Source organism: Dreissena polymorpha, unplaced genomic scaffold (assembly GCF_020536995.1).
Source record: "Dreissena polymorpha isolate Duluth1 unplaced genomic scaffold, UMN_Dpol_1.0 chrUn058, whole genome shotgun sequence".
Lineage (NCBI taxonomy): Eukaryota > Metazoa > Mollusca > Bivalvia > Myida > Dreissenidae > Dreissena > Dreissena polymorpha.
Window position 1 is genome coordinate 60089 of NW_026273372.1, and position 26978 is coordinate 87066.

At 34.6% G+C, this 26978-nt stretch overlaps 3 protein-coding genes across 5 annotated transcripts in view; all 3 read left to right on the plus strand.

Annotated features, from left to right (window-relative positions):
- LOC127863910 (uncharacterized) overlaps positions 1-26978 on the plus strand; it is a 142757-nt gene that overhangs the window by 44695 nt on the left and 71084 nt on the right. The window contains exons 1-3 of one of the 3 annotated variants that reach the window (XM_052403597.1): positions 21527-21669; positions 22643-22743; positions 23224-23924. The exons of 1 other annotated variant lie outside the window; for it this stretch is intronic. In XM_052403597.1, the coding sequence (XP_052259557.1) occupies positions 21612-21669; positions 22643-22743; positions 23224-23373 (309 nt within the window). In that variant the 5' untranslated portion in view covers positions 21527-21611 and the 3' untranslated portion in view covers positions 23374-23924. Of the gene's footprint in view, positions 1-21526; positions 21670-22642; positions 22744-23223; positions 23925-26978 lie in introns of those variants that run through there. One more of the 3 variants, XM_052403598.1, reaches the window with a different exon arrangement.
- LOC127863907 (uncharacterized) overlaps positions 1-26978 on the plus strand; it is a 96167-nt gene that overhangs the window by 4323 nt on the left and 64866 nt on the right. Inside the window, exons 2-3 of the mRNA XM_052403592.1 lie at positions 4851-4959; positions 11403-11537. The gene's annotated coding sequence lies outside the window, so the exon portion shown is untranslated. The remainder of the gene's footprint in view (positions 1-4850; positions 4960-11402; positions 11538-26978) is intronic.
- The window catches only part of LOC127863909 (uncharacterized), a 78093-nt gene continuing 64866 nt past the window's right edge, over positions 13752-26978 (plus strand). The window contains exon 1 of the mRNA XM_052403593.1: positions 13752-15048. Coding sequence (XP_052259553.1) covers positions 13824-14960 — 1137 coding nt within the window. The 5' untranslated portion in view covers positions 13752-13823 and the 3' untranslated portion in view covers positions 14961-15048. The remainder of the gene's footprint in view (positions 15049-26978) is intronic.

Here is a 26978-nt window from a genome sequence, read left to right on the forward strand (position 1 = left end):
TTAATTAAGGACAAAATGAATAAAAATATCAGAATGGAAAAAAAACACAGAAGTTAAATGCATTGAAATAGATTATATACAAATTTGAAGAAGATTCAATTGTTACCTTTTTAAAATCAAAATTATTCAGCATATTGTGAGTATTTATACATGCAGCGCGAGTATCATGACCGTCCAGTGCATTACTGTGTAGGAAATCAGCGATTTTCCTTGTCCAATTGGGAAAAGTACCTGTACCGGTCCAAGTGGGAAAAATCGAGTCGTGAAAACCTCAAAATTGTGAAAAATCGAGTAGTGAAAACCTCAAATTGGGAAATTGGTGTATTTGATTGTTTGCTCCCAAATACTTTAAAATTGATAACCAAGTGTTTTCAAGCTGTCAATATTATATAAACCTAGGTTCAAGCTATAGAGCTGCAAAGGGAAACTAACTAAATGTTGCTTAAAAAAAAAATTTTTTTTTTTTTTTTTTTACCTTCAATTTGGAATTTAAGGACAGCAATTGGGAAATTTGTATTTTTTTCGTAATTGGGAAAGTGCCGTTTAGCGGTACTTTATAAAGAAGGAGGAAAATCGCTGGAAATTTTTCAACAGTAACCAAACAGTTACCAAACATTAAAGGGATAAATTATGTATAATAACCTCCCCGTTGGTCGTATTTTGTAATAACCATTGCTTGCATAAGTCAGAGGTTACTTCCGTCACGCCAGGTCAATAAATACGCACAATATCTATAAGTAAGCGGTCGATAGTCGCATAATTTGGTATAAATAATAATAATAATGTTCAATGTCAAATATCTCTAAAAGCAATAGATTTAATGTGTCTTTTGATTCGCTAACACTCAAGGATCAGTGAAAATTGTACGTCGAAGTACATTTCTCGTTCTACCTAGTAGGTCTTGTAGACTTTCGACGGCATGATACGTCATACATGTATAGACACTAAGTACTGGTCCTACCCCGGAAACAGTTTGTTTCATCAAATGTCTCAATCAACTTGACAGCTTGCTAAAGCAGTTGCATTGCGCATACAGTACACTGATTTAACATAATCAAAATCGTGTGATGTGCCAAATCAATTTTGATTGACAAATTTGACAGAATTTTTTTTAATCCAATAAGTTTAAGACTGTTAAATAACACACACTACGTATTGAAAGCCATACCTGGACCTTTCGTCTGTAAACCACTGACTTCATCAGAAGAATGATTTCTACTGTTGGGAAACGTTAACACCGCTAATTGTCTTCTTATTTATTATCAATGCATAATTATGTGTAACAGCATAATAACATACTTGTTTCGCAATTAAAATATTTAATAAATACATGTATCTGGCAGGTTTCTAATTTTCTTTCGCAAATTATTGTTGAATACCGGTAGTTTAAATTTTGTCGCCACTAAAAAACTAGCCATTTTGTAGCAATTCTTAAATCAAAGTCTAAACTGCATACACTTAGCTCTATAGTTATAATTTGAATGCAAATATAAGAATGCATCATGTTATATCATCCATATTTTTTTATTTAAACATTCAAATAACACATAACACAGTACATATATAAAAAGGTATGTGGTATTGTGTGGAGATACAAAACACTTCACATCATTTATTTGCACATAAAATAATAGTTACAAAATAAGTAATACTAAAACACTGTCATCAACAGAGGTGTCAATTTTCAGGATTATTCCTGAATTCAGGATTTAAGCCCTCAAGACAAATTTTTGATATTGATATAAAACAGAGGATTGTTTTGGTTATTTTAAGCATTCTTGTCACAAAATGTCATCTTCAACACAAATTATTGACCTTTGGAATTTTGTTTACAAAGGAAAGATAATTTAATTAATAATTAAAACTCTTTTGACTCTGTCCCCCAAATTCTAGGGTGATTTTCAGGATTTAAGATTTAGGCCAATTTACACCCCTGCATCAACCTACAGTACACGAATATTTATGTATATGAAATTACAAAGTGGTGTTATTTTATTACCTTTTACAAAATTAAAAATGCTGGTTTTGTACTAGCCATAAAACATTTATCATGGATTAACAAGTAACAACCAATTTATTAATTACACAATATAAAGGAAATCATATTGATTGCATTATGCATTTACTAAACAAGCTATTTGCTACTGTTTAGAATTACACTATCTTACTAAAAATGATCACAACAAGTACTTAGTGCTTTTACATACTTGTGGTAAGTTTTGTATTACTAGTTTGACATTTATTGGCAGACACTTGTCGATATACAGACTAAATTTGCATGGGAACTTTCATATTTTTTCAGCATAATTGCCTTCAAATTGTTAATTTAACAACCCTTTGACATTGTTTGCACATCTGATCTTATTATACCATAGCTGATTTTTGTTTATAGATAGACAGATATAGACTTTAAAGTTTTCAAAGTTCTATAAAAGTTCACACATGTTCCGTCCAAGTTAACCAACAAAACCAATAAAGATCACCACAGATAATAACTGTGTGTATAGCTTGAAAACTTTGATAGTTCAGAATCCCACCTTTGTTGATTTCTGTAAACCAAAACTGTCATTTTTGCTGGATAGAATGGCTTGTGTGATGCCATGCTCTTGCCTTTGCAGAACATCTTCTGAAGACGGAAAACCAACAAATATCTTAAAATCTGATCAATAATGCAGACAATTTATAAATGTCTTGTTTTGTGTTGACTTCGAATCTTGAAGATTTTTTACGTAAAATTGTGGTATGAAAATCCAAAGGTATCGGATTTTGTGGTTTTAGGCTTAAACTTATTATATTTATAGTGATACATGTATGTAACCTTTCGGGATATCGGTAAAGTGCGAGCAGACGAGGTGTAAATACGTTAAAAATTAAAGCTAAAAGACTAAAAAGTAAGATCGGAATATCTTTAAATTTTGTGAATAAATGTGTTTCTAATGGATAACAACGACAACTTACCAGAATATTGCTCATGATCACAGGTACAACTTATTTCTGAGAGCGAATGGAAAATGCGTCCCGAATTCTGACAAATAAACAGTAGGGTGTCGTTATTGAAATACCGCGATAATACTGGAAGAATAGAGATGCCAACTTTAATGTTTAAAACAAATAATTTTTAACAAGCGTTTGTGATTTGTCAGGATAATAATAACAATAAGATATCGAAAAGATCAAAGCAATTAAATTCGACTGAAATCTGAGATTTGGCAATATATTTAAGACGGGTTATGTTCACGCAAATTGTGTTTGGTTAAGACTGTCACTATATGTAGTGAACCAGTCTTCGGCTTATACCCACTAAAGAAGAAGAGTACTTAGGGGAGATAATTGAGTAATGACTTAATTCTGGAATGGTTGCGAAGAAAAACAAATAATGCGAGAATATTTAGTGAGATTCGCTACACAATTATGATGTCATTGATATAATTTTTCCTTAGGTATGTATTTACATGTGATTTAGCATATGTCAAAGTGTTTTTTATTTGTTCAAGGTCATAAATAGCATCGCGAAAATATATGTCACGATGCAATTTTTTTGAGACGCATCCATATGTGGTATTCTTATGTAATTTTATGTCTAAATTTACATATGTATGAACGGTCAACGCCAGCTTCGCGGGCTTTTGCCCGTATTATAAATGTTATTATTAATTCTAGGATATTTATATTAATACAGTCTCCGCCAAATGGTGCTGAAGGTTTCGGTAAATGACAAGTTCGGTAATTGATTTATATAGTAAATGCCGTGGAGGGTTCGGTAAATAAGTTTTTATAGAGGTGGTATACCTACAACGAGGTGTTGATGACACCTATTATTGGCTAACAATAACATTAGGGGCATTTATTTGCAAACTGTGGATTAATTTTGTGATGAGTAATTAATGCTATGCCTACGGTAAAGAATCAAGGGAAATGAATGAGCTACCTCTGAAAAACGAATTCTGTTAGGAAATTGTATGTAAATTTACGATTTAAATAACGCAATACTGTTGTTTTTTTATAATTGGTGCTTTTATTTAAATAACATAATAATAATAATAACTAATGATTTATGGCGGAATCTATGTAAGACCTTCAATTGAGTTTAATGCTATTTAAAAAAGTTTCTTGTAAAATATGATTTAATAAAAATGATTTCAGTTTAAATATAAAGCGCAATAGTATTTTAAACCACCAATAAACACTCAATTTCTCAATATATAAACATGGGGTAGTTTGCCAACATAATGAATATGAAACCAAAGCTCTTGCCACGTGGAGGCCACCTCTTGTAAGAGCCAAATGTTGAATTTTATATTACATGTTTTATTATTTCTTTCTGGTTGAGAAAAACACAACAAAAAAAACAATATATAAAATCTAATATGTGTACGTAATTAATAAAAAGTAATATAATGATACGCGTTATGTTTTATAATTATGTTAAGTGCGCGTGCCATTGAATGTTGAGTTAAGCGAAGAGATACACATAATTGAAAACTGATAAAAATGACATCTAACACAACGCCAGCAGGATGAATACACTGTGTAATAGCAAGCTGCTGTGATGATCAATATCTTATATATATATATATATATATATATATAATATCAGCATGCGGAAAATCTGAATGATATAATATATATATATATATATATATATATATATATATATATATATATAGGACATATTTGAATATTTCAGGTGATTTAAAAAAAAATGAGGGAGTAGTCACATATTAATAAGATACATTTATGACAGTACAATATTAATACGACACATTATTATCATTCAGATTTTCCGCATGCTGATTTAATTTCATTTCATTTCTAATAAAAATGAGATACATTTATGCTGGTTTAATTAGGCTGACATCGTTTGGTGCCACCATCTCCTTCATGACACGTTCCATGATTGCGGCGGCTGGCTCAAAGACACGCTCTCGCGCAAGTTCCTTCACCTGAAACAAATATAACGTAAGTTATCTAAGATTATAAGTTATATTGTTCAAAATAAAATACACTTTAATGTAAAATTGATTAAATAAAATAAGTAATAATACAATTTCCATAATATAAGGCCACCTCTTGTAAGAGCCACATTATTTTTTGTTAACTGATACGCTTTAATTAAGGTTTTTATCAACTAATTGTTTAAAAACATATATAAAATACAAAACGATCATGACCTAAAGATAAACTTTTAATATGTAATTTACCTCCCTTGATTAGAATATTAATAGGTTGCAAGCCTGGATAATTAATATTAACACTTTGCAAACATCTCTAAATTGATAAAATCAACTCCGTACATCTAAACAGATAATTTATTTAGTTCCAAACAACTCAATTAATGTACACGCTTATTTACTAAAGGTGCGATAATCCCTATTTACACCAAGTTACCGAAACCTCCACGGCATTTACTGTTTAAATAAATTTACTATTTAAATAAATTTACCGAACTTGTCATTTACCGAAACCTCCATAACCCCCGCCAAACTAGTCAAATTTTTACAGGACAGTAGGTCCTGTAAACTGGGAAAAAATACAGAACCTACAGGACCTACCAACTACATAAATATATTAATAAAATAACACGAAAAGCGGCCATACATGGTACTTGTTTAGTTTGATGAAACATGTTCTGAAAACTATTGAACACATTTATCATTAAAATTGCACTATGTACAAAAAGATTTTAGGAGCATTTCATTTTCAGGTGGTGCCGGTCGTTTTCCACCGGGAGTCGCTCCCTCGTAATATCATAGAAATCTTTTTCAAACAGTTTTCAAAGTCAAACTCGGCGGTAGCGTTTGTTGATTCTTGTTGCTAAGTCTCAGTGCGCATGTCAGAGAGGAATCTGGTCAATACGGCCTAAACCGATGACGGCCTAGATCATTGATCTCCAGCCTTTTTCATGCAGGGACATTGACTGTCAAGATCATGACATTGCGAATGAAGATGATCACAATTATTAATAACTATCTCGATAATGTCCATACAAATTGATATTTGTATCATTTAATAATCAGATTTATAATTAACTTAATAAGCGACTAGGCCGTCATGGATTTAGACCCTCCTGACGAGCATTCGTCATATGGTAACGACGCAAAAAAATGGACCAATCAGGTGCATCGCAAAATTCCGTAGAGTAGAGCGTTGGAACGGAAAGACGCGATCGCTATTTTTATACCGCGGAAAACTTTCAGAGCCGTAAAAACATAAATTATCAACAATTTCGTTCTTTTTTTTACCAGATAATCAGTCCTGTTAATTAGACCGACAGGCCGGACCTTAAAAATTTTTACAGGACATGTCCGTCGGTCCGACCATGTTTGGCGGAGACTGTTAATAATAATATTATAGAAACTATTATTAATCATATGTCTTAATATGTGTATTTGTATATTTTACAGACTGGAGCCTTGACGTTTGATGCTCTGAGTTATATGTGAATCAAATATTCTAATTATATTGAAACATAAAACAGTCTTTGAGTTATCTTCCTCCTGTGTGGTTAAGTAGCGAAGTAACCACTAAGTTATACATACATTATAAGTATACAGGAGATGAATATCTTATGACATATCATTTATCAGTATTGATCGTATAGATGGCGTGTCTTTGAAAAACAGTGACAGATTAATAAGTTCCATTTTATCCTCCGTTTTTAACAAATTCAAATATTTGTAAACAGATGGTTTGATATAATAGTTTTATGTATTTTTTCTAAAATCATTATACATACGGCATACACAAACAAAATGATATTCATCTTCAATGTCATTTAAAACACAGAACATGCAGTGTCCCACAGATCTTTCCTCTACATTTCTAGCGTATCTACCCGTTTGAATTCTCAAAGGGTGTACAGATAAACGTAATCTACTAACATATGCTCTTAATGATTTAGGTAAAATATTTAGATATGGTTCATATACTAGAGATGTTTTAAACTGCTTATACATATCCATCATAGAGCTTTCGGTCACATCATTGTACCATTTAAGTTTAAAAGCGTCAACAATTCTACATTTAAATACAAACAAAAATGATTTCATATCAAAAGCATGCACATTTTCAAATACATCTGAAAAACCAAAATCATTTAACATCTTTTTAACATTATATACCCAATTTGTGCAACCCTTTTTACAATATCTAACGGATTCGTTGTATACATATTTTAAAATGATGTTTTCGCTTGACTGCAGCTTAAACCAATATTTCAGTATACGTTCATATCTATGTATATAAAGCGGATATCTCCCAAGTTCGCCATACACCATATTATTATATGTATTAAGTCTAACTTTTAATAGACGTTTTAAGAATTTTAGATGAAGCCTTTCTAATTCGTTTGACTTAGTATATCCCCAAACTTCTGCTCCATAATTGATAATAGATCCAACAAAGGCATCAAACAAAGAGTACTAGGCTTCAAATCATAGTCCTGACATTTACAAAGTAAAACATTCATGGCCTTCGGCCCTTTACCAACTAAATATTCTTGATTAAGATTAAAACTGCCAGTATAATTTAGAACAACTCCTAAATAGTTTAAATCACTAAAAACCTCTATTGGCTGACTATTGTAGGTCCACTTCTCTGAGGTCAGTAATCCACCTCGCTTACGAAAAATCATAATGTTGGTCTTATTTATGTTAACCTGCAATCCCCAATTATTGCAGTAGGTGTACAAATGGTCTAAATGGTTTTGAATTCCTGTTGGATTTTTACCTATAATAGCCATGTCGTCAGCAAACAAAACTAATAAAATCATAACGTCATCTAAATTTATGCCTGCATTAATATCATGTTGGAGATACAGTTCCAATTCCTCAACAAAGAGAGAAAATAGCAAAGGGGACATAACCTGACCTTAATGCAAGCCTACTGAGTATGAGAAATAATCAGAAAATGAAGAAAATGACTTAACACATAATTTAACATTGTTATACATATCTCTAACAACTCGTAAAACTTTACCCTGAATTCCCGATATATATATTTTCAACCAAAGACCGTTTCTATAAATAGAATCAAAACATTTCAACATATCGACACAACTAAAAAACAGACGTTTATTTTCAAACATAAAGTTCTGAACTAATGACTGAAGTATAAATATTGCATCTACAGTATAACGTCCTTTTCGAAATCCGACTTGGACGTCCGAAGTAATGTTATATTCATTGCAGACATTTTCAATTCTCTTATTAATAACTGAGGTTAACAGTTTAGAAAGACAGCTTACACGTGTAATACCTCTGTAGTTGTTTACATCTGACTTGGAGCCCTTTTTGTGTAATGGAACAATAATACCGACTGTCCACGCTTCGGGGAAAACTCCAGAGTCTATTATCTTATTGAACATATCACTCAAAGGCAAAGTTAAAATGTCAATAGATTCTATAAAGTATTCATTCAACAAATTATCAAGTACATGGGCTTTGTTCCGCTTGAGTAGTTTAACGGCTTTAACAATTTCTTTGACAGAGATAGGTCTATCTAGCTCCGGATTAACGCTTATCGGGAAATCAAGATTATTATGTTCATTAAAAAACTCAGATTCGTCATTTTTACAATTAAAAACATTTCCTCCTAAGTTCTTAAAAAGTCGCGAAAAGCATCTAAAGGTATATTTCCAGATTTTTTTTCCATATGAAAGATATTTTCGATTAATTAAATTTATTATAAACATTGCATTAATTCAGTAATTTTTATTTGTGATATCCGATTGTATTATGCTTTGAGTTCCAATCATATAATTAATTATACCCCCCTTCGAAGAAGAGGGGGTATATTGCTTTGTTTATGTCGGTCTGTCGGTCGGTCTGTCGGTCGGTCTGTCGGTCTGTCCGTCCACCAGGTGGTTGTCAGACGATAACTCGAGAACCCTTGGGCCTAGGATCATGAAACTTCATAGGTACATTGATCATGACTTTCAGATGACCCCTATTGATTTTGAGGCCACTAGGTGAAAGGTCAAGGTCACGGTGACCAGAAATAGTAAAATGGTTTTTGAATGATAACTCAAGAACGCATACGCCTAGGATCATGAAACTTCATGGGTAGATTGATCATGACTTGCAAATGATCCCTATTGATTTTGAGGTCACTAGGTCAAAGGTCAAGGTCACGGTGACCCGAAATAGTAAAATGGTTTCCGGATGATAACTCAAGAACGCATACGCCTAGGATCATGAAACTTCATGGGTAGATTGATCATGACTCGCAGATGACCCCTATTGATTTTGAGGTCACTAGGTCAAAGGTCAAGGTCACGGTGACCCGAAATAGTAAAATGGTTTTCGGATGATAACTCAAGAACGTTTACGCCTAGGATCATGAAACTTCATAGGTAGATTGATCATGACTTGCAGATGACCCCATTGATTTTAAGGTCACAAGGTCAAGGTCACGGTCACCCGAAATAGTAATATGATTTTCGGATGATAACTCAAGAACGCTTTTGCCTAGGATCTTCACACTTCATAGTTACATTAATCGTGACCCGCAGATGACCAATATTGATTTTCAGGTCACTAGGTCAAAGGTCAAGGTCACAGTGACAAAAATCGTATTCACACAATGGCTGCCACTACAACGGAAAGCCCGTATGGGGGGCATGCATGTTTTACAAACAGCCCTTGTTTATAATATTGCCTCAAGTAGAAATGTCTCTGTATGGTCTTTCTACGTAGTACGGTTGAGTTTATAATGTTGATTTACTCTACACTATCAAGTCCACAGGGTATTTTAATCAAACAATGATATGGAAGGTCCCGTGTCTGTACGAAAACAACGCCGAACTCTACCGCTATTAGAAGTTAAGTGTGTCCAGACATACTGGTTCATTTACACGATTAATTTGGAATACATATAATCAAACAATTATAAATCTGATAAAAAACCGCATGTCTCGCTTGTCAAGTTTATGTGCGACTACATGCGAGCTAAAGGTATTAAATGGATACTTACATATATATATTAACTGCTTATATGGATTATTGTCGTACATATAGGTATTTGAACATAAACTTGAACAAGTAATAAACCACATTTGTGGTTATGACATTCTAATCAATTTCTTTGTGAAGCGGCATTGTCCAGATAGACTAATAATGTATGTGGGTCTTTTAAAATTATCTCTCCATGAACCACAAGACAGGCTAATTCGTTAATGATGATAAGTTTGAATCGGATGTAGTCACATATACTTAGCATTGCGTAATCACCGTTACATGACTTCTGGTATACACAGTATTGTAAAAGGTGTATCACACATTGGTCATCTATGATCGCTGTGGTTAGTTTATCGGCCAAAGACTGGTAACTACGATAAATATGTTAAGTTTTCATTGATTGTGTATGCCTCGTATTTTTTTATATGGAATAAGTGACCAACCGTTTTATCTAATCTCTGCTCGCGGTCGCGGTTATTTATGCTAGTGTCATTTAATCTGCCGATATTGCCTGGAAATTAAAGTTATCATTAGTAAAACTACTTGTGTTGTTTGCTTTTATTAGGTGTGGTGAGCAGCAATCCAAAATCTCCGGGCGATATTTTTTCTGTGAAGATGTATGCTTCAATTTTAATCGTCTAATATTAAGTCGGCAATTTTTTATTTCTTAAATGCGGTTGAACATTGATTATAGGAGTATGAATTGTGATTATATAAAATTCAACCCGAACAGGTGCAGATGAACGTGTTGATATACAAAGTCAATGCATTGCATTCTGTTCGTGAATACTGTTGGTCAACAGGGGTTCATGCGCGGCTACCATACGCATTGATTCAGTTTTCATTGAAAAATATCGTTGAATTTACTACTGGACTAGCTTCCAATTATTCAAGTTAACAGTTTAAATTTTTGAATCCAAGTTTCGTGAGGCGTCTGCATGTGTCGTGTTTTAACTTTCACTTGAGGCTCAACCAAACTGAGCCTTAAAAAGGTGTATTTCTGTTCTGGTAATTGCGACATTAACATATAAATGTCGACGGTAAATGTTCAACGTAAAATAAAATGGCACCGGCGAAAATAATGAGATCATTAAACAACTTCCAAAATGAATTCAAAAGCAGCAAAAATATATAAAAGTTTTGATTTTATGTTCTCAGTATATTTTTAAAGTTTACTTAAATTAATTCGGCATTTAACCGATAGCAAACTGATGATATTTATTCACGCATGTCATTGTTCAGATAACGTCCTATTCGTTCAGCAAACTCAAATTTTGAAGAGTGTTATATAGTTTCTCATGTTGTTTCAATATGCAGTATTGAACTAATTTTATAAATTGAATCATGCACATTTATACTTTAATGTATAACATATAAAGTGTTACAGATGCTCTTTTGAAATGTTTTTTTTTCTTTTGCATAAAAAATAATCTTATTATTTTGCAGGACGACATCTAAAAACTCTTGATTAAACAAGCTACGTGGCGGTCCACATGCCATATCAACACAAGTCGCGTGCGTTAATGCAGTTTTCAAACATTCCGCGCCGAAGAACAACCTTACTGATCGGTCAAGGGCACGGTATTATATTATCTGTCATTGTATTGAGTAATCATAATGATACTTTTGTTCAATATATAATGACTTAAACTTAATTTGATACATTAACGCAGATGAGTAAAAGGAATATACATTAACAACAACTCCATTAACTACTGTAATAATTTAGTCCATTGCATTAGGTAAGCGCACAAAAGTAGCAATAAATGTTCCCACTTCATCAAGTGTATTATTTTACTACTAGTTTAGTTCGTGACATCGAACACACTCTGCAGCGTATGTTACGATATCAGTAAATTAAAAGTCTATATTAACTTCCATTTTACTTCCTTTAATTTGAAAGATTGGGATACATAAGAGGCCGTTGAACGAATTTTTCTTTTGGAAAACTATTCATTTTCCTCGCCCAGGTATATTGAAGACGTAATGTTTTTTATTTAACTTGAGTCATTTAACCGCCATATTACCTAACTAGGCTAATAAATCAATTGTGAAGTATAAGGTAAGGCAGGTTTCATATAAGATGTGTCTTTTACAAGGGCAGAAGCCATCTTATTTGCATTTTATTGAAAAGCAGTATTGTTAACGTTACATAACATTACTTAAACTTATTTATGTACTACAGCTATGATCAATTTATATGTATTCGTGATCTTGGTAATATTATTTATTTTTATTTCATGACAATTACCCGAACTATTGCACATATTCTTGTCCACATAAGCTTATAACATGGCCTACGCTGCAGGAGTGAAATAACGTAATGCTCAATTTTGTTTATTACACGGGTGTTATTACACAAGTTATATTACTGTGAAATGACGTCATTTTTGTGACGAAATGACATCATTATTCCAGCGAATTTCTTCAGTTAAACTCTTTAACAATGTAAATAAACGATGAAAAGAGCATAAAATAAAGAGAATATTTGTTGGTCATGTTATAAATAGAATCTTAGATTCGTGGTCATTTTGTATTGAATTTATTAAACTCGTCATCTAAGTAAAGATGAAACTCGGCAAACCTCGTTGTTATCTTTATTTAGATGACGAGTTTAATAAATTCAATACAAAACGACCACTAATGCAAGATCCTATATTTATCAAATATCTCACTTCAGCACTGTATGGATGGCTGACAGTGGCACAAGACCTGATGAGCCGGAAAGATTCCGAAGACAGGGCAGTGTGTCCAGCAAACAAGACCTGGTAAGATGATAAGTCGAGTGCAGTTTGTGTCCACTACAAAATGACAATTAACGCATTGTTTTCCCGTTTAGATGTCTGTGTTTCCCCTACCCCTATTATATTTCTTAATGACATTTCAATCCAGATGGTTAATGTTTGCATAACTAAAGGCAGATATACGTTAACATTTTGAGAAAATAGAACAACGGTAAATTTATACTGTATATCAATAATTGGTCCCAAATTAAATACTTAACTTTTGTTAAAAATGTGAAACATTAAAAATGAATACATCCGTTTTCATGAATCTTCTTAAATCCACTTTTATCAGTGTGTGCACGTTCCAAAGTACGACACTACTTTTTGGCAAATGTTTTTCACAATTTTCCTTCAAGTTATTAAATAACTATTTAAACATCAAGATATTGTATTTACAAACATAGCAATTAAAGTTTATATGATTTCGTTAAATTATGCAGCTTAAACCATAGCAATTTAGTTTATAATCAAAATTTATCACATTATTCGTTCCGCATCTGCAATTTCAGATAATAGAGATTTAAACATTATATGTTTTATATGTTTATGAATGGATGTCATAAATATATATCAACTCGCCGTTGATTACCGTTTATATGTTCAGTGTCTTTATTTCAATCCTCTTAATTCAATTTATTAATTAATTCATGGTTGGCAATACTTGTACCGACTATTGGATTATTCACTAAGAACATACACACGAAATTGTAATATATTTTCACAAGATAATACTTTTAAATTGATAATACATCTAATGGTATGGCCGTAAAAGAATTATTTAAATTGGAATAATTTTAGTATTGCTGATTTATTTGACGACTAACGATCTAATGTGATTTATGACATGTAGCGTGTTTCTAATTGAAACATTTTTTAGATTCAGTGGGAAAATGCCTCTATTGAGACATGCACTATACTGGGCTGGCTCGGTTACGGACCGGAGATCATACAGGCTCGGAGAGACGCATATCGGGAGCATGGCAAGCAGATTACTGCACGGGCATGTGGAACGGTAACATGTATTATTACGGGTAGCAAAGGTGAGGGGCTGAGCAGCTTCTTGGAAAGTGATGTGGATATAATGGGTGTAAATAATAGAGTATTCTGTTTAGAAGATGATGTAAAGTCAAGTGCCTTTCCTGGGGAGATAACCGTGTTGAGATCACTCAGCCGCAGGAGTTACCATGGTCACTGTAGACTGCTACTGGAGAAACGCGGTACAACAATTCTCAGTGAAGTAAATGATGCGTTTTGTGATGACGGATATGGTCGCGAACTTTTGAGCAGTGACTTGTTTGTTAATAACTGGTCGAACGAAGACTTGACTGAGGGCGAGGTGCAGCATGAGCGTGCGGGACCGTCAATTCCTAAAACAATGCTGGGATACTTGCACAGCGACTGGGTCCATGCATTACCTTACTACTGTCCCAGCATCCTGTCAAAATGGGCCGCAAGACCTCGCCACTGGCCGCCACCGGAAGTCGCTCAGAGGGTCGTATCACTTGGGGCGGTTCTTACGCCTGTTGGATTTAAAGGAAGTGAATATCAACATGTTGAATGGAGAGTGTGTTTTAACGCCGGTGAGATCGAACTAATTAGCAATCTTAATGACACTCAAAATAAATTGTATGTTTTATTGAAAATGATAAAGAACGATGTATTACATCCACGTAAGAAAGAAGTTTCATCGTACACATTGAAAAACATCGTTTTATGGATGGCGGAAAATAATCCTCAAGCCTCGTTTCATACAAAAAGTATTTTGCAGTGGTTGCATGAAGCATTGGATGCGCTTAGAGTTGCATTGGTCACCTTAGAGCTACCATACTATATGATTCCAGAAAGGAATTTGATGGCAACCTCTGGACTGGATGAGGAACAGCAACGCACATGGATATCAACGATTACAGATATGCTCCATGAAGGTCCTAGGGTGATACTCAGACTTCCAAAGATACGACAATGCATCGTAGCTCACCCTGAACCATTCCGATGGTACAGCGGGAGGAGAATTGAGCTGGAGTTGTTGGGGCTCGTGCGCATGAACAGAGCGGTAATCTGCAGGGATGAGAACGAGGAGATTGACTATACCGATGCGATTATGCAGGCATTAATAAGACGAGAAAACGAGGTTATAACGGATGTTTGCGTGAGGATGATAATGGAAGGGAGTCGAGTTATCAACGCTCAGGCTATTTTTTATAGAATTCTGATGTAAAACGTAAACGATGATCAATAGATCACTAACAAGGCGCGGACAACACGTAATTATAACTTTTGAGTACATATTATCTTTAACGAATCACCTGTCATTGTTGCCAAAAAAGTGAAAATTATACAACTTATCGTAATAGTGATTTGTTCAGTAATTGATGTTTGACTTGCAGACGTTCGTTTCACTTTCTAAAAATGTGCACAATTTTACAAAAGATGTGTTTACAGTAGGCTGTAAAATTTACCGAAACAATTAATGTCGATACAATTAATTGAAAAATGTCAATCGCATAGATGACAGTAGTTTGCAAAATAAAGTTATGTAAAGGAATTTTACTATCTTGTATATATCTTAATAAAATATGTATGTATCGCGCTTGGAAACCAGCGGTATAATTTCAAGTTATGCATATATTTCTTTTTAGAACATTTGTAGTAACTCATTTTGTCGACGTATGTAGAAATGTGACTTTTGTTAATTTGCGTAAGCATGTTAGGAAATAAAGTGCGTTTGTGTCATTTGTATCACATCTTCTTATCTAAATGTTCACTTGGTTTATGGTTGGTATTGTTAACGCATTTGCACTGAATGAATATTTGTGTTACTGGCAGTTACTGAAAGTCCACTGGTATTGTTGTAATTGCTGCAAATGTATCGATAATATTCTTGTTTTCCTTGTTGAGTAGAAAAATTGTTGTGATTTGTAATATTGATCAAAAAGTATTGAACACATTGTTGCACTTATCGATAAAAATGGTGCATATGATATCTGTGTTCATTCAATTTTTTTTAAATTTCTTCAATAACGCTATTGTTGCATTCACAAATAAGAAATGAAGTGCAGTTGTTTTATGCGAATTGATTAAACTGCTTCTCATGTAAATTTATAATTGCTCGTGTTATTTTACTGGACAAGTGAATGTAAACTTTTGAGTTTTTGAACGGCCGTGGACCATCCATCAACAGCTACACGGTGCTGAAGGACACTGTCCTTGGCTTGGTTATAGGTCCACGGGCGTAGATGTTAGTAGTTTTTGTATTGTTCAGTATCGGTTGGATCGTGAGGGGCACTGTGGGAGAAAAAGGACATGTTCTACCATGGCATTTGAAATGGCATTTAATAAACACGGATATGTTCTGGTCACACTTATATGATTGTTGAGCTTAAGCATAATTTTTGAATTACAGTTTATTAGAAGTATCCACTTAACATCACTCTTACGCCATTGGCTACAAGTATGTTATGTCCATTAAACTGTTGACTTTATGCTAAATACCCATTTTGTGTGGTAATCATATGAATGGAATGGAATTTTCTGCATTGAATGTATGAGCGATGGAGGACATATCATGTTAAAATGCATGATGCCTGATTACATTCCGAGGGTGTCAACTTTGTATGTTTAATAGCAATACAATTAAACTCAGTTGCAAAACCACGATATATTCTTGTTTTTGTATGCTTCCTGTAAGAATGTAGGCGCCATTTCGCTTTTCGGATGCCTTATTGAATATCTATACTACTACAGTGTTTCTTATAAAAGTAAAGCCTTTAAGTCGCTTTATTACATAGTCAATATTACATCTGTCACGAGATAAGTATTATCATTTGAGCAACTTTTCTTTACTAAATATTAAATACCTATAGATAAAACATGAAAGTTTAAGAATATAAATACGTCATATTTAACAATTTCTACGAATCGGATAATCAGAGTTGACAATTTCATCTTAAATGTTAGAATGTAAATAAAAAGTGTTTTCCAAATATTTAATATGTGGCGCTTGGGTGCAAATACAAAGTCGTGATTTCGGGTTATCGACACTGTACAATGGTAAAATCAAAACACGCACTTTTCATGGCCAGAACAAGTTTACTGAATTTTAAAGGCCTGTGCAAACAGTTTGGATCCAGATGAGACGCCACAGAACGTGGCCTCTCATCAGGATCCAAACTGTTTGCTATTCTGATAGTATTCTTTGAAAAAAATCGAAGAAAATGCTCATTTTAGAAATTAAGCAGACAACATTTTAACAGACGACAAATTTCCCAGCATGCAAAGGGCTAAGCTTCTCGACTAATAAAAGAGCTTAGCAATAAGCTGAAGAAACTGTGTGCAATTCAAGGTAGACAAATCTGTTTTGTTCTTGGTTAATGTAACAGAGTTACATTTCTTAAGATCCGTTTTCAGGTTACAATCTTGCGGAATTGGAAATACGTTATCTACGCTGTTGAACTAGATGTTGAATTCATTGTTTTGTACTATTTCAAAAAATGCAAATTATTGTTTATTAATTTGAGAAAACTGGGCATAATGCATGTGCGTAAAGTGCCGTCACAGGCTAATCAGGGACGACACTTTCCGCCTACATTGGATTTATGCTAAGAAGAGACTTCATTTAAACGAAAAATGTGATACAAGCGGAGAGTGTAGTCCCTGATAAGCCTGTGTTGTCTGCACAGGTTAATCCGGGACTACACTTTAAGCACAAGCATTATGCCAGTTTTCTCATAACGCGACTCATTTAAGTACAGCGCTTGATTATTTGATGTTAATATTCGCGATAAAGGTTTATCAAGTGCATGAGAAACGTTTTCTGACGAACATATTTAATCCTTATTGGTATTCTTAATATTTGGCGCATATCAGAGCGGTAATGATGTGAGCCGCGCTCTGCGAAAACTGGGCATAATTCATGTGTTGAAAGCGTCGTTCCAGCTTAGAGTTAACTGGGCATATTCCATGTGTTGAAAGCGTCGTTCCAGCTTAGAGTTAACTGGACATAATTCATGTGTTGAAAACGTCGTTCCAGCTTAGAGTTTGCAAACCACACAGGCTTATCAGCCACTTTCCGCCTAAACTGGATTTTTAATATGAAGATACTTTTTTTACAACGAAAAATACCATTAACGCGATATGTATCGTATATGATTAGCATGTGTGCGGACTGCACATGATAATATTGAAGGACGCCTCACACACATACATTAATCCCCGTTTTCCCAGAACGCGTCTCGATATATATCTAGCTGTTTCGGAAGGTAGCCGCCAGTGTCAAACCGCGCCTACATTCGATTCGTTATCCCGCTCCAAACATAAAGGTCATAGCCCCCTTACATAAAAACGATTATATTTTGCGTTTGTGTAGAGTATCATAATGCAGTTAGCGGTCACTACGTATTTTGCACTGGAACACCTAACCCGAGTGTTATATAATACGTCTGTTTAACGAATTGTATTTCGTTTAGCAGTCATCGTGTAAGATGCACTGACATACATACCGTGACTGCTATATTTAACGTGTTTCATGCAAACAGATGCAAATACAAGTCATCCCGCACTATGACTATTAACACCATCTGTGACTATGTGAATATGTATGATAAAGTATAGTTCGCCAATATTAACGTGGCACTGACCTTTATGTTTGACAAAATTAGGTACCAATATTGAAGTGAGTTTTATCTGTTGAAGAGTACCTGAGTGAGTGCACTGTAACGGTCTCACTAAACGAATGCAAAACGCGCAAGAATACAACCAAATGAAATATTGACCACGTTCAATGAGTACAATTTTGAATAGATGGATTGTTGTAATTGTTTGATTGTATTTTTGGCTGGACCTTTTTGTGTTACTTTTCATTTTCATAGAATACAGCGTCTTAAATGCTAAACCCGAATCGGTTAACATCTCTAATGATATTGATCACGTAAAGAATTATATTATGACCCATTAGCGGGGGTTGCATTATCAGGAAACAGCACATCAGTGTTCCGCTTGCGGGTCATTTGATATAACGAGTTACTGATCTGTAGCCTGCAGACTAAGAAAAAAAGTTCCTTCAAGACATATCACTACTCATCCACATATTTCCTAGTGCAAACGACTTCTTAAAGGGACATGTTCAAAGATTGACGCATCGAAAACAAAATCGAATTTTAGTTGCGAATTCCTAAAAACAGCTTTAGTATTTATATTGCGGATGATACTTGAAAATGCTGTCATCAAAATACTGTTATATATTTATCAGTTGATTTTTATTAAACAACCATGAAGCATTGTCTACGTGAACGGATTAAACAGTTTGAAATGTTCTATGTTTTTTATGAAGATAACTGACAACACGACACAATATAACAAACAGACACTTTAGAAAAAAAAGAATGCTTTTCCACAAGCATTCGGTTGCAAAAGGATTCAGATTGATATCCAGATAGATTCATCTCTTTTTGTATTTCGTCCGTATGGTTTATAATGGCTTGTAAAGCCATTAAATGGAGTGCCTTTTTATGTACTTAAACAAACGTAATTTTAAACACTTTACATTAAATGGCAGATGTGCGCGGGGAAAAGAAACATCTTAGGTCAAGACGCACATCCTAGATAAAACGGATATATCAATAAATATTGTCTGCGTTTTTAAGATATGAAGATTCAATAAACCTATGTTTAAGAGACGCGGTCACATAATTATCTGCTGTATTTTATGCATGTATGTTTTTCAACGTCTTTTCCATAGTATCCCTTGTGAGCTAGGGAGCCTTTAGAAGATCTTCTCCGTAGATATCAGGTACTCGTTCTACCAGGATAGCAGAGAATGTTACATACAAGCTGGGGCTAACGAAACAATCTAGCTTATATTAATAGGATTGACTTCTTTCTTACCTTGACATCGTATAACAACGGAATTACAAACATAAACAACATTAGCGTGAACAATTGGATTCAGGCAAGCAAATAGTCGGTCCAAAACGAAATATGATACTCATTATTCAGACCTCAGGGTATGGGGTAAAAGATATAGCGTTGACTGCTTCGTTTATCGGAGAAGGAGAAAACATAAGGTCTAATGGTCTCTGTACATCAACCATAAGGTACAATGGTCTATGTTCATCAAACATAAGGTCTAATGGTCTCTGTTCATCAAACAAAAGGTCTTATGGTCTCTGTTCATCAAACATAAGGTCAAATGGTCTCTGTTTATCAGACATAAGGTCTGATGGTCTCTGTTCATCAAACATAATTTGTCAGTTGTTGTCAGTGTGCTGTTTGTGTGTTATTCAAAATCAGGAGGAACCTGATTCGGATCGGCTAATTTCCAAACCGGTTTTAATCCCCGATGCATTGCATTGACCGTTCTAATACGAAGAGCCCTTTTAAATTAGTATATTTTATGCTGCGTGTTATGTTATGAAAGTTGTTAATAAGAGTCGTGTTCTGAGAAAACTGCGCTTAATGCATGTGCGTAAAGTGTCTTCCCAGATTAGCCTGTGCATTCCGCACAGGCTAATCAGGGACGACACTTTCCGCTTTTATGGTATTTTTAGTTTCAAGGAAGTCCCTCCTTGCCGAAAAGCTAGTTTAGGCGGAAAGTGTCGTCCCTTATAAGCCTGTGCGGACTGCACAGGCTAATCTAGGACGACACTTTACGCACATGCATTAAGCCCAGTTTTCTCAGAACGCGACTCACAAAATCAAGACAACTATCTCCTGATAGAGTTTCTGGATTCAAAAAATGTTTCCTCCTTTTGTATAATTTCTACTATAAAGTTATTAAAAGGAAAATCTTGTATGTGATATTTATCAAGATTTAAATTAAATAATGAACATATGGCATTCAAATAGTGTTACCCATGTCCAATACAATTTTAACCCATAAGATCGCATCCTGCTTCGACGACTATCCCATTGAGTGTTCCATTGGCATCAAGAGCTCTCTGAAATAATAGAACGTTACCATGTATACAGTTTTAATTAGCGTTCTCCACTGTGACAGTTAAACATCCAAACGTAACGATGCATACAATTTAAACTCAATTTGAAATTACTGCTCGCAACTTATATGAAGATAGTTTGAATATGGGGACCAAACATTAACCAATCTGCTATCACGTCTCTGTGCTTTTGCAAAACAATGCAACACCTCTAAACTATCATATACTTCTTGATAATATAATTATGTAAATATTGAATAGTTCCTACTATTATAATTTATTTATAATGTTTAACACTTTTACATTTTTATAGAGTATAGAACAATAATAAGTTTCTTGGTATTGCATATGCACATTTAATTTCTAGTATTGCAAAGGAAGTAAACACATCCACCGACCCTTGTCTACTAGATACCTCGAGTGTTGTGTCGGTGTAGACCACCGCACTTGTATATCAAGACAAACCGGTCAAGTCCTATATCCTTGTTCAATAAAAATCTAGCCGCCTGCGAAAGACATGAGGCCGTACAGCACTTACGTTTGTTAATTATTTTAAGGCCTACATTGTTTTAATTCGGTTTTCATTACCAGCAATAAAATGTTGATTTTTCAAATAACAAAATGACCAAATGGAACATTTTCAACTTTGCACGAATATTAAAAAAAATATTATAATTTTGATATGAATGCTTCACACAAAACTGTTCATTTTGGGGAACACATAAATGTAGGTAGGTTTTAATCATACACGATTGAGGACACGTTCTAGCGTCAATATAAATAGTGGGACTTGAAAAAGCAAAACATGCATAATCCTGTAATAGACTAAGTGCGAATGTCCGTTACTGGCTGTAAATGTAGGAAATGATTTATAAATTGATCACACTGATGTTCAGTTAAACCACTGCTTGTCTGTCCGTGCCTGTTAGTCCACAAAGATGAGCAAGGCTGTGGTTTTCCTCTTCGTCATAGGTCTTATGATCTCCGTAGTGACAGGTAAGACTTGTGTTGCAAGTCATTCACTTAATTAGTGCTAAAACCGCTACTGCTTCTGCCACTGTTATTGTTGCTACTATTGCTGTTACTGATTATCCTCTTGCTTCTATTAGTGGTACTTTTAAGACTCAATTTTCTTTTTTTGTTATATAAGTTTATGTAAGTCGAATATCGATAGAACGATTGTGGGGGCGACATTTGTTAAAATCCGCTTTGACAACTGCTGGGCATCATTTAAGCAACGTCATTCGAAAATGGGGTTTATGTCAAATATGGCCAGTGTGCGTTGTTTGGTTAGGAGCCAACCTGTCCGGTATAACGAGCAAGGCTCCGTTGTCTCATGAACGGACCGCGGCAAGCGTAGCTCCTGGCCAGCCTTTCTATTCGCACACTATGAGTCGCGATCTGAAAAAACTGGACGTAATGCATGTGCGTAAAGTGTCGTCCCAGATTATCCTGTGCAGTCCGCACAGGCTATGTGCAGTCCGCACAGGCTAATAAGGGACGACACTTTCCGCCTAAATTGGAATTATGCTAAGAAGAGACTTCATTTAAAGAAAAATTGTCATAAAAGCGGAAACTGTCGTCCCTGATTAGCCTTAGCGGATTGCACAGGCTAATCTGGCACGTCACTTTACGCACATGCATTATGTCCAGTTTTCTCAGAACACGATTCGTATTGTCAGGAGCTACGCTTGCAGCATATGTCATACGCGGGTCATATGATAATAGTTCTACGCTTGCAAGAAATTAAACGAGTAGCAATACAACAAAATGTTCATGCAGGTAATTTATGCTCGTGTACATAAGTGTAAACAACTCTATGAAATAATTACAATGTAAACAGTTTAAAATCGACAAATGTTCATCTATAAGGTCACACTGCCTATTTTCATCCTCACCAGCAATCCCCCTCCACCACCCCTGCATTTTTTATACTGGCTAAAACCCGGCGTTGTTGATGTATTTTTAGCCTGGTGGTCGACGGACACACCTGTTCGGTTTCCAGACGACTGTAACAGCGAAGCCTTGCGGACCTTTGCGACCAACTGCGGGCTCTCGGAGCACTCCATGGTACGCAGTAAATATCTACGATGGACACATTTGTTTTGTTGTTGTTCAACGACCGATTTAACAACTTTTTTGATTATTGTTGCTTATCGATTTGTACGGGGCAAGTAGGAAATCTGAAGTCTAGATATTAAACGCTTTACGGTTTGGTTGAGTATACGCTTAAAATATAGACAAATGAGACATAAATGTATCATATCGGTCGTGCTCTGTAAAAAGGGGGTATAATGCATGTGCGTAAAGTTTCTTCCCAGATTAGCTTGTGCAGTCCACACAGGCTTATCAGTGACGATACTTTCCGCTTTTATGATATTTTTATTATAAAGAAATAATTTTCTTAGAGAAAATTCAGTTTCGGCATAAAGTGTCGTCCCTGATTAGCCTGTGTGGACTGCACAGGCTAATCTGGGATGACACTTTTTTGCACCTGCATTAAACCCTTTTTTTACAAAGCACTGCAATCATGTTTATTTGTACAATTAGGGAAACCACTACATCCTAAGGGATCCAAAGAGCAATGACATCAACAACATCGTCATAGTGATACCAGATGACTTGCGAGATTTCGGCACGTGCGAGAAGATCGTTCGAGATCTCAATGAAAAATGCAATAATGATTACTTCGACTACTAACGCTATGTTAACATCAACCATGGCTTTTCACGGTTCTTCGTCGTTATACTCTTCGATCAGATTTTTATTAAAACTGTATTTTAATGGTATAAATTATTACATTCGTACAATTGTTTATCAAATACGATACAATACTTTAATGTGTTCTAAAGACAAACTATTTTAACAAACAATCTGGTCTTAATGCATGTAGTGTCAGTGTCATCCTTGTTCTGCGTGTGTAATTACTGGCTAATCATGGACAACTCTTTCCGCATTTAGGGAATTGTTTGTGCTCAAGAAGAATTTTCTAAACGAAAGTCCAATAATGGCGCAAAGTGGTGTCCCTGATTAGCCTGTTTGGACTGCTCAGATGATTTATTACGACGCTTTACGCACATGCGTTAAGCCCAGTTTTTCAAGAATGCTGTTAATTTAAACAAAACGAATCGATTGGTTTCAGACTGAGACCACTAGCTGTAAACTTTTATTTGCCGTAAATATCTGTTAATTCCTAAACTGTGTTTTATGTATTTAAGGTCGCTTCTGCTAATAAATATTATCGTCTCGAACTTTTTGTATTTGTTAAATGAACATACTTTTTCTGTGGAAAGTGTTACAAAATACACTCACCTTTGATAAAAAGGCTTTTTATACTTTGTAAACGATGTACTGGGGTCTACATTGCAGATTTAATAACAGAAAGAAAATTACACAGTGTTTTGATAATACTTATTTTAAATATGTGGATCATGGGTTTGTCATAAAACAAAGGCTTATTAATTTGTGATTCTTGCTTATAGTATTCTAACAGATACATTTGGATATGTACGTACTAGATTGAGCGTATATTTAAAAGGGCGAACCTGAAATCAAAGACAGGGGATATATTAAAATTGGACCATACTCTGTGAAAAGGGAGTTCAATGCAGGTGCGTAAAGTGTCGTCCCAGATGAATCTGTGCAGTCCATACATATTGTTCAGGGACAACGTTTACCCTCTAAACTAGACTTTTGCTAAGAAAAGACTTCCTTGAAAGAAAAAATATCACAAAACGGAAAGTGTTGTCCCTGATTAGCCTGCGCGGACTGCACAGGCTAATCTGGGACGACACTTTATGCACATGTATTAAACCCCCTTTCTTAAAGAGCAGCTCAATTTTAAAATTGCAAATTGACTTTTGCATGCGTAATAATATTTTTTTGCAATAAGCTCTTATGGATTAGCAAATATCTCCTGTTTGTTGAACTAATACACGTCTCACGTCATAATAAGTATTTAACATCCATGACTTAAACGGACCATTTAACTAATACACGTCTCACGTCATAATAAGTATTTAACATCCATGACTTAAACGGACCATTTAACAGATTTTGGCATGTTCTGAAGTTTGCGAACTAATGCTTTAAATTCATTTAAACATCGGAACAAAAGAGTTTCAGTTAAAAACAAAAATTAACCCGTTTATGCCTAGCGTCCTGAAAAAATGACTTTGCAAACAGCGTAGACCCAGATGAGACGCCGCATTATGCGCCGTCTCATCTGGGTATGCGCTGTTTGCTTAAAGGAATTTCAGTAAGTAATAGTCTAAATATAGAAATACATATACTAGACATCCCTAATTTTGTAAATAAATTGGTCCAATTTAGAAGGATGATAGAGTCCACTAGGCATAAATTGGATAAAATTGAAGAATGAAAAAAACGTTATCCACACCTGGGCTCGAACCACTGAGCCTTGGAGCAAATTCGGCCAATGAACTTGTTATGCGTGAAAAGTTGTGCTAGGATAATTTAAACAATCCATTTAAAACGCATCGAATTTTTAATCATTTCAACATTTTGTTGTATGAGACGGGTTATACATAAAGATATTAAAACAGTATCGCAGTTTTGTGTTTTATTTTAATTTTCCTTCAACACCCTTGATTTGTAACTCTGTGGCGTCAGCAGCTTACAGTTCGCGTTCCAACCATGGCAACGTATTTTAACTGCGGCAGTATCACACGAGATACACGCAGTCCTCATGGAAAGTGTATACAGCAACAAAAAATCGATTCAATACTTAGCTATCAACGCTTACTGTGTGATTGTCACATTCACAAAGCTTTACGTCATGTGTGAACATGTACTAAAATTCGGTTACGCGTTTTTGTATTTACATTATTTAACAACATTTGATTTTTTTTAAAGTAAATAAATGTCTGCGTAACAAGAAAATATCATTCTTGATGCGAAATAAGAATGTAAATGTACATAAACATAAGGATTATGTCAGATGTTAAATATCTAACTATTGAAACGGCACTGGTTCGATAATCCGGAAGTTTCGTTTATCCGGAAATTTCTGCCGGAACTGACGTGTCCGGATAAACGCGGGGGTCACTGTATATGTCTTTTAAATAAGTGTAATTAAACATAGATAAAAGCCTAACATCGTGAGTTCAAACATGACTTACCTAAACCGTATAATGCATCCAGTGGGTTTGATCCAGTCCGCCTATATTAGAAGCGAATGCTCAAAGCAATATTCTAGCTTGAAAGCCACGCGATACAGAAATCTGTCCTGACGAAGTGATCAAACACTTTCAAGTGGTGAACGCTCTGATCACTAAGTAATAGTTTAATGATAAATTAAGCACTGTGTGTACTAAATGTAAAATTGCGAGAACAATTTCATTCCGTTAAACAATTAATATAAGTGAAGCTATTACATTGACTCTCTACAACACAAATGTGGCCTCAGTGTGTTTTTTAAAGATTAAACTACACTCAGTTAGTTACAAGAGCATCAAAACTGCTATGATAAACATTATTGAAGACATTTTGAACGACGATGTGTTTTAATTTTTGTTTTGAAACGGTTTATTTTGAATCGCTGAGATGTTTAAGCACAGCCTAAAATTTTGCACTTTAAAAACGGTTGTCGCTACGTTATCCCCTGACAGATGGCAATTTACACAAATTGCTTCAAACTGTAAAAAAGATGTAACAAAAAAAAGTTATACGCGTGAAGGAGACCTTCATAGACATTCCTTGTGTTCTGCGTTACATAGATGCAATTCCAATAATCAATATATCAGTCCATATGTCAACGGTAACACGCATTTAAATTAAACTGAGGTTATAATCACTTAACATTTTACAATATCATAAAATATAAATTTTTTAAATTGAGACACATTTGATAGTTTCGTTTATTCTAAAATATTGTAAAAAAAACACAACTGTATATTCTTTTAAAATAAATAATTGTTATGAACTTCATATTTTGTGCAATAGTGTATACGTGATTATTTTAGTTGTACAATTATTGTATGTGTCCTTCAAATTAAATGATTTTATGCATTAATATTTATATTTTGGCAATATCTTAGATTTAATGATCTTTTTGGATGCAAGAAAGGTTTGACGATTTTTGAAATATAGCTGCAATATCTGGATATTTAATTTTAGTGAATTGTTTTCAATTGTTCGGTAGTATTGTTCTTGTGTGGGTGGACTACCTGGAGGAAACCGCTCTCCCGGTATTATAACCACTAATAAAACTCACATGCGCCAGGAGTGTAAATTGAAACCGGGTCGCAGGATATTGTGTTGACTTTACGCAGTTAGATGACTTG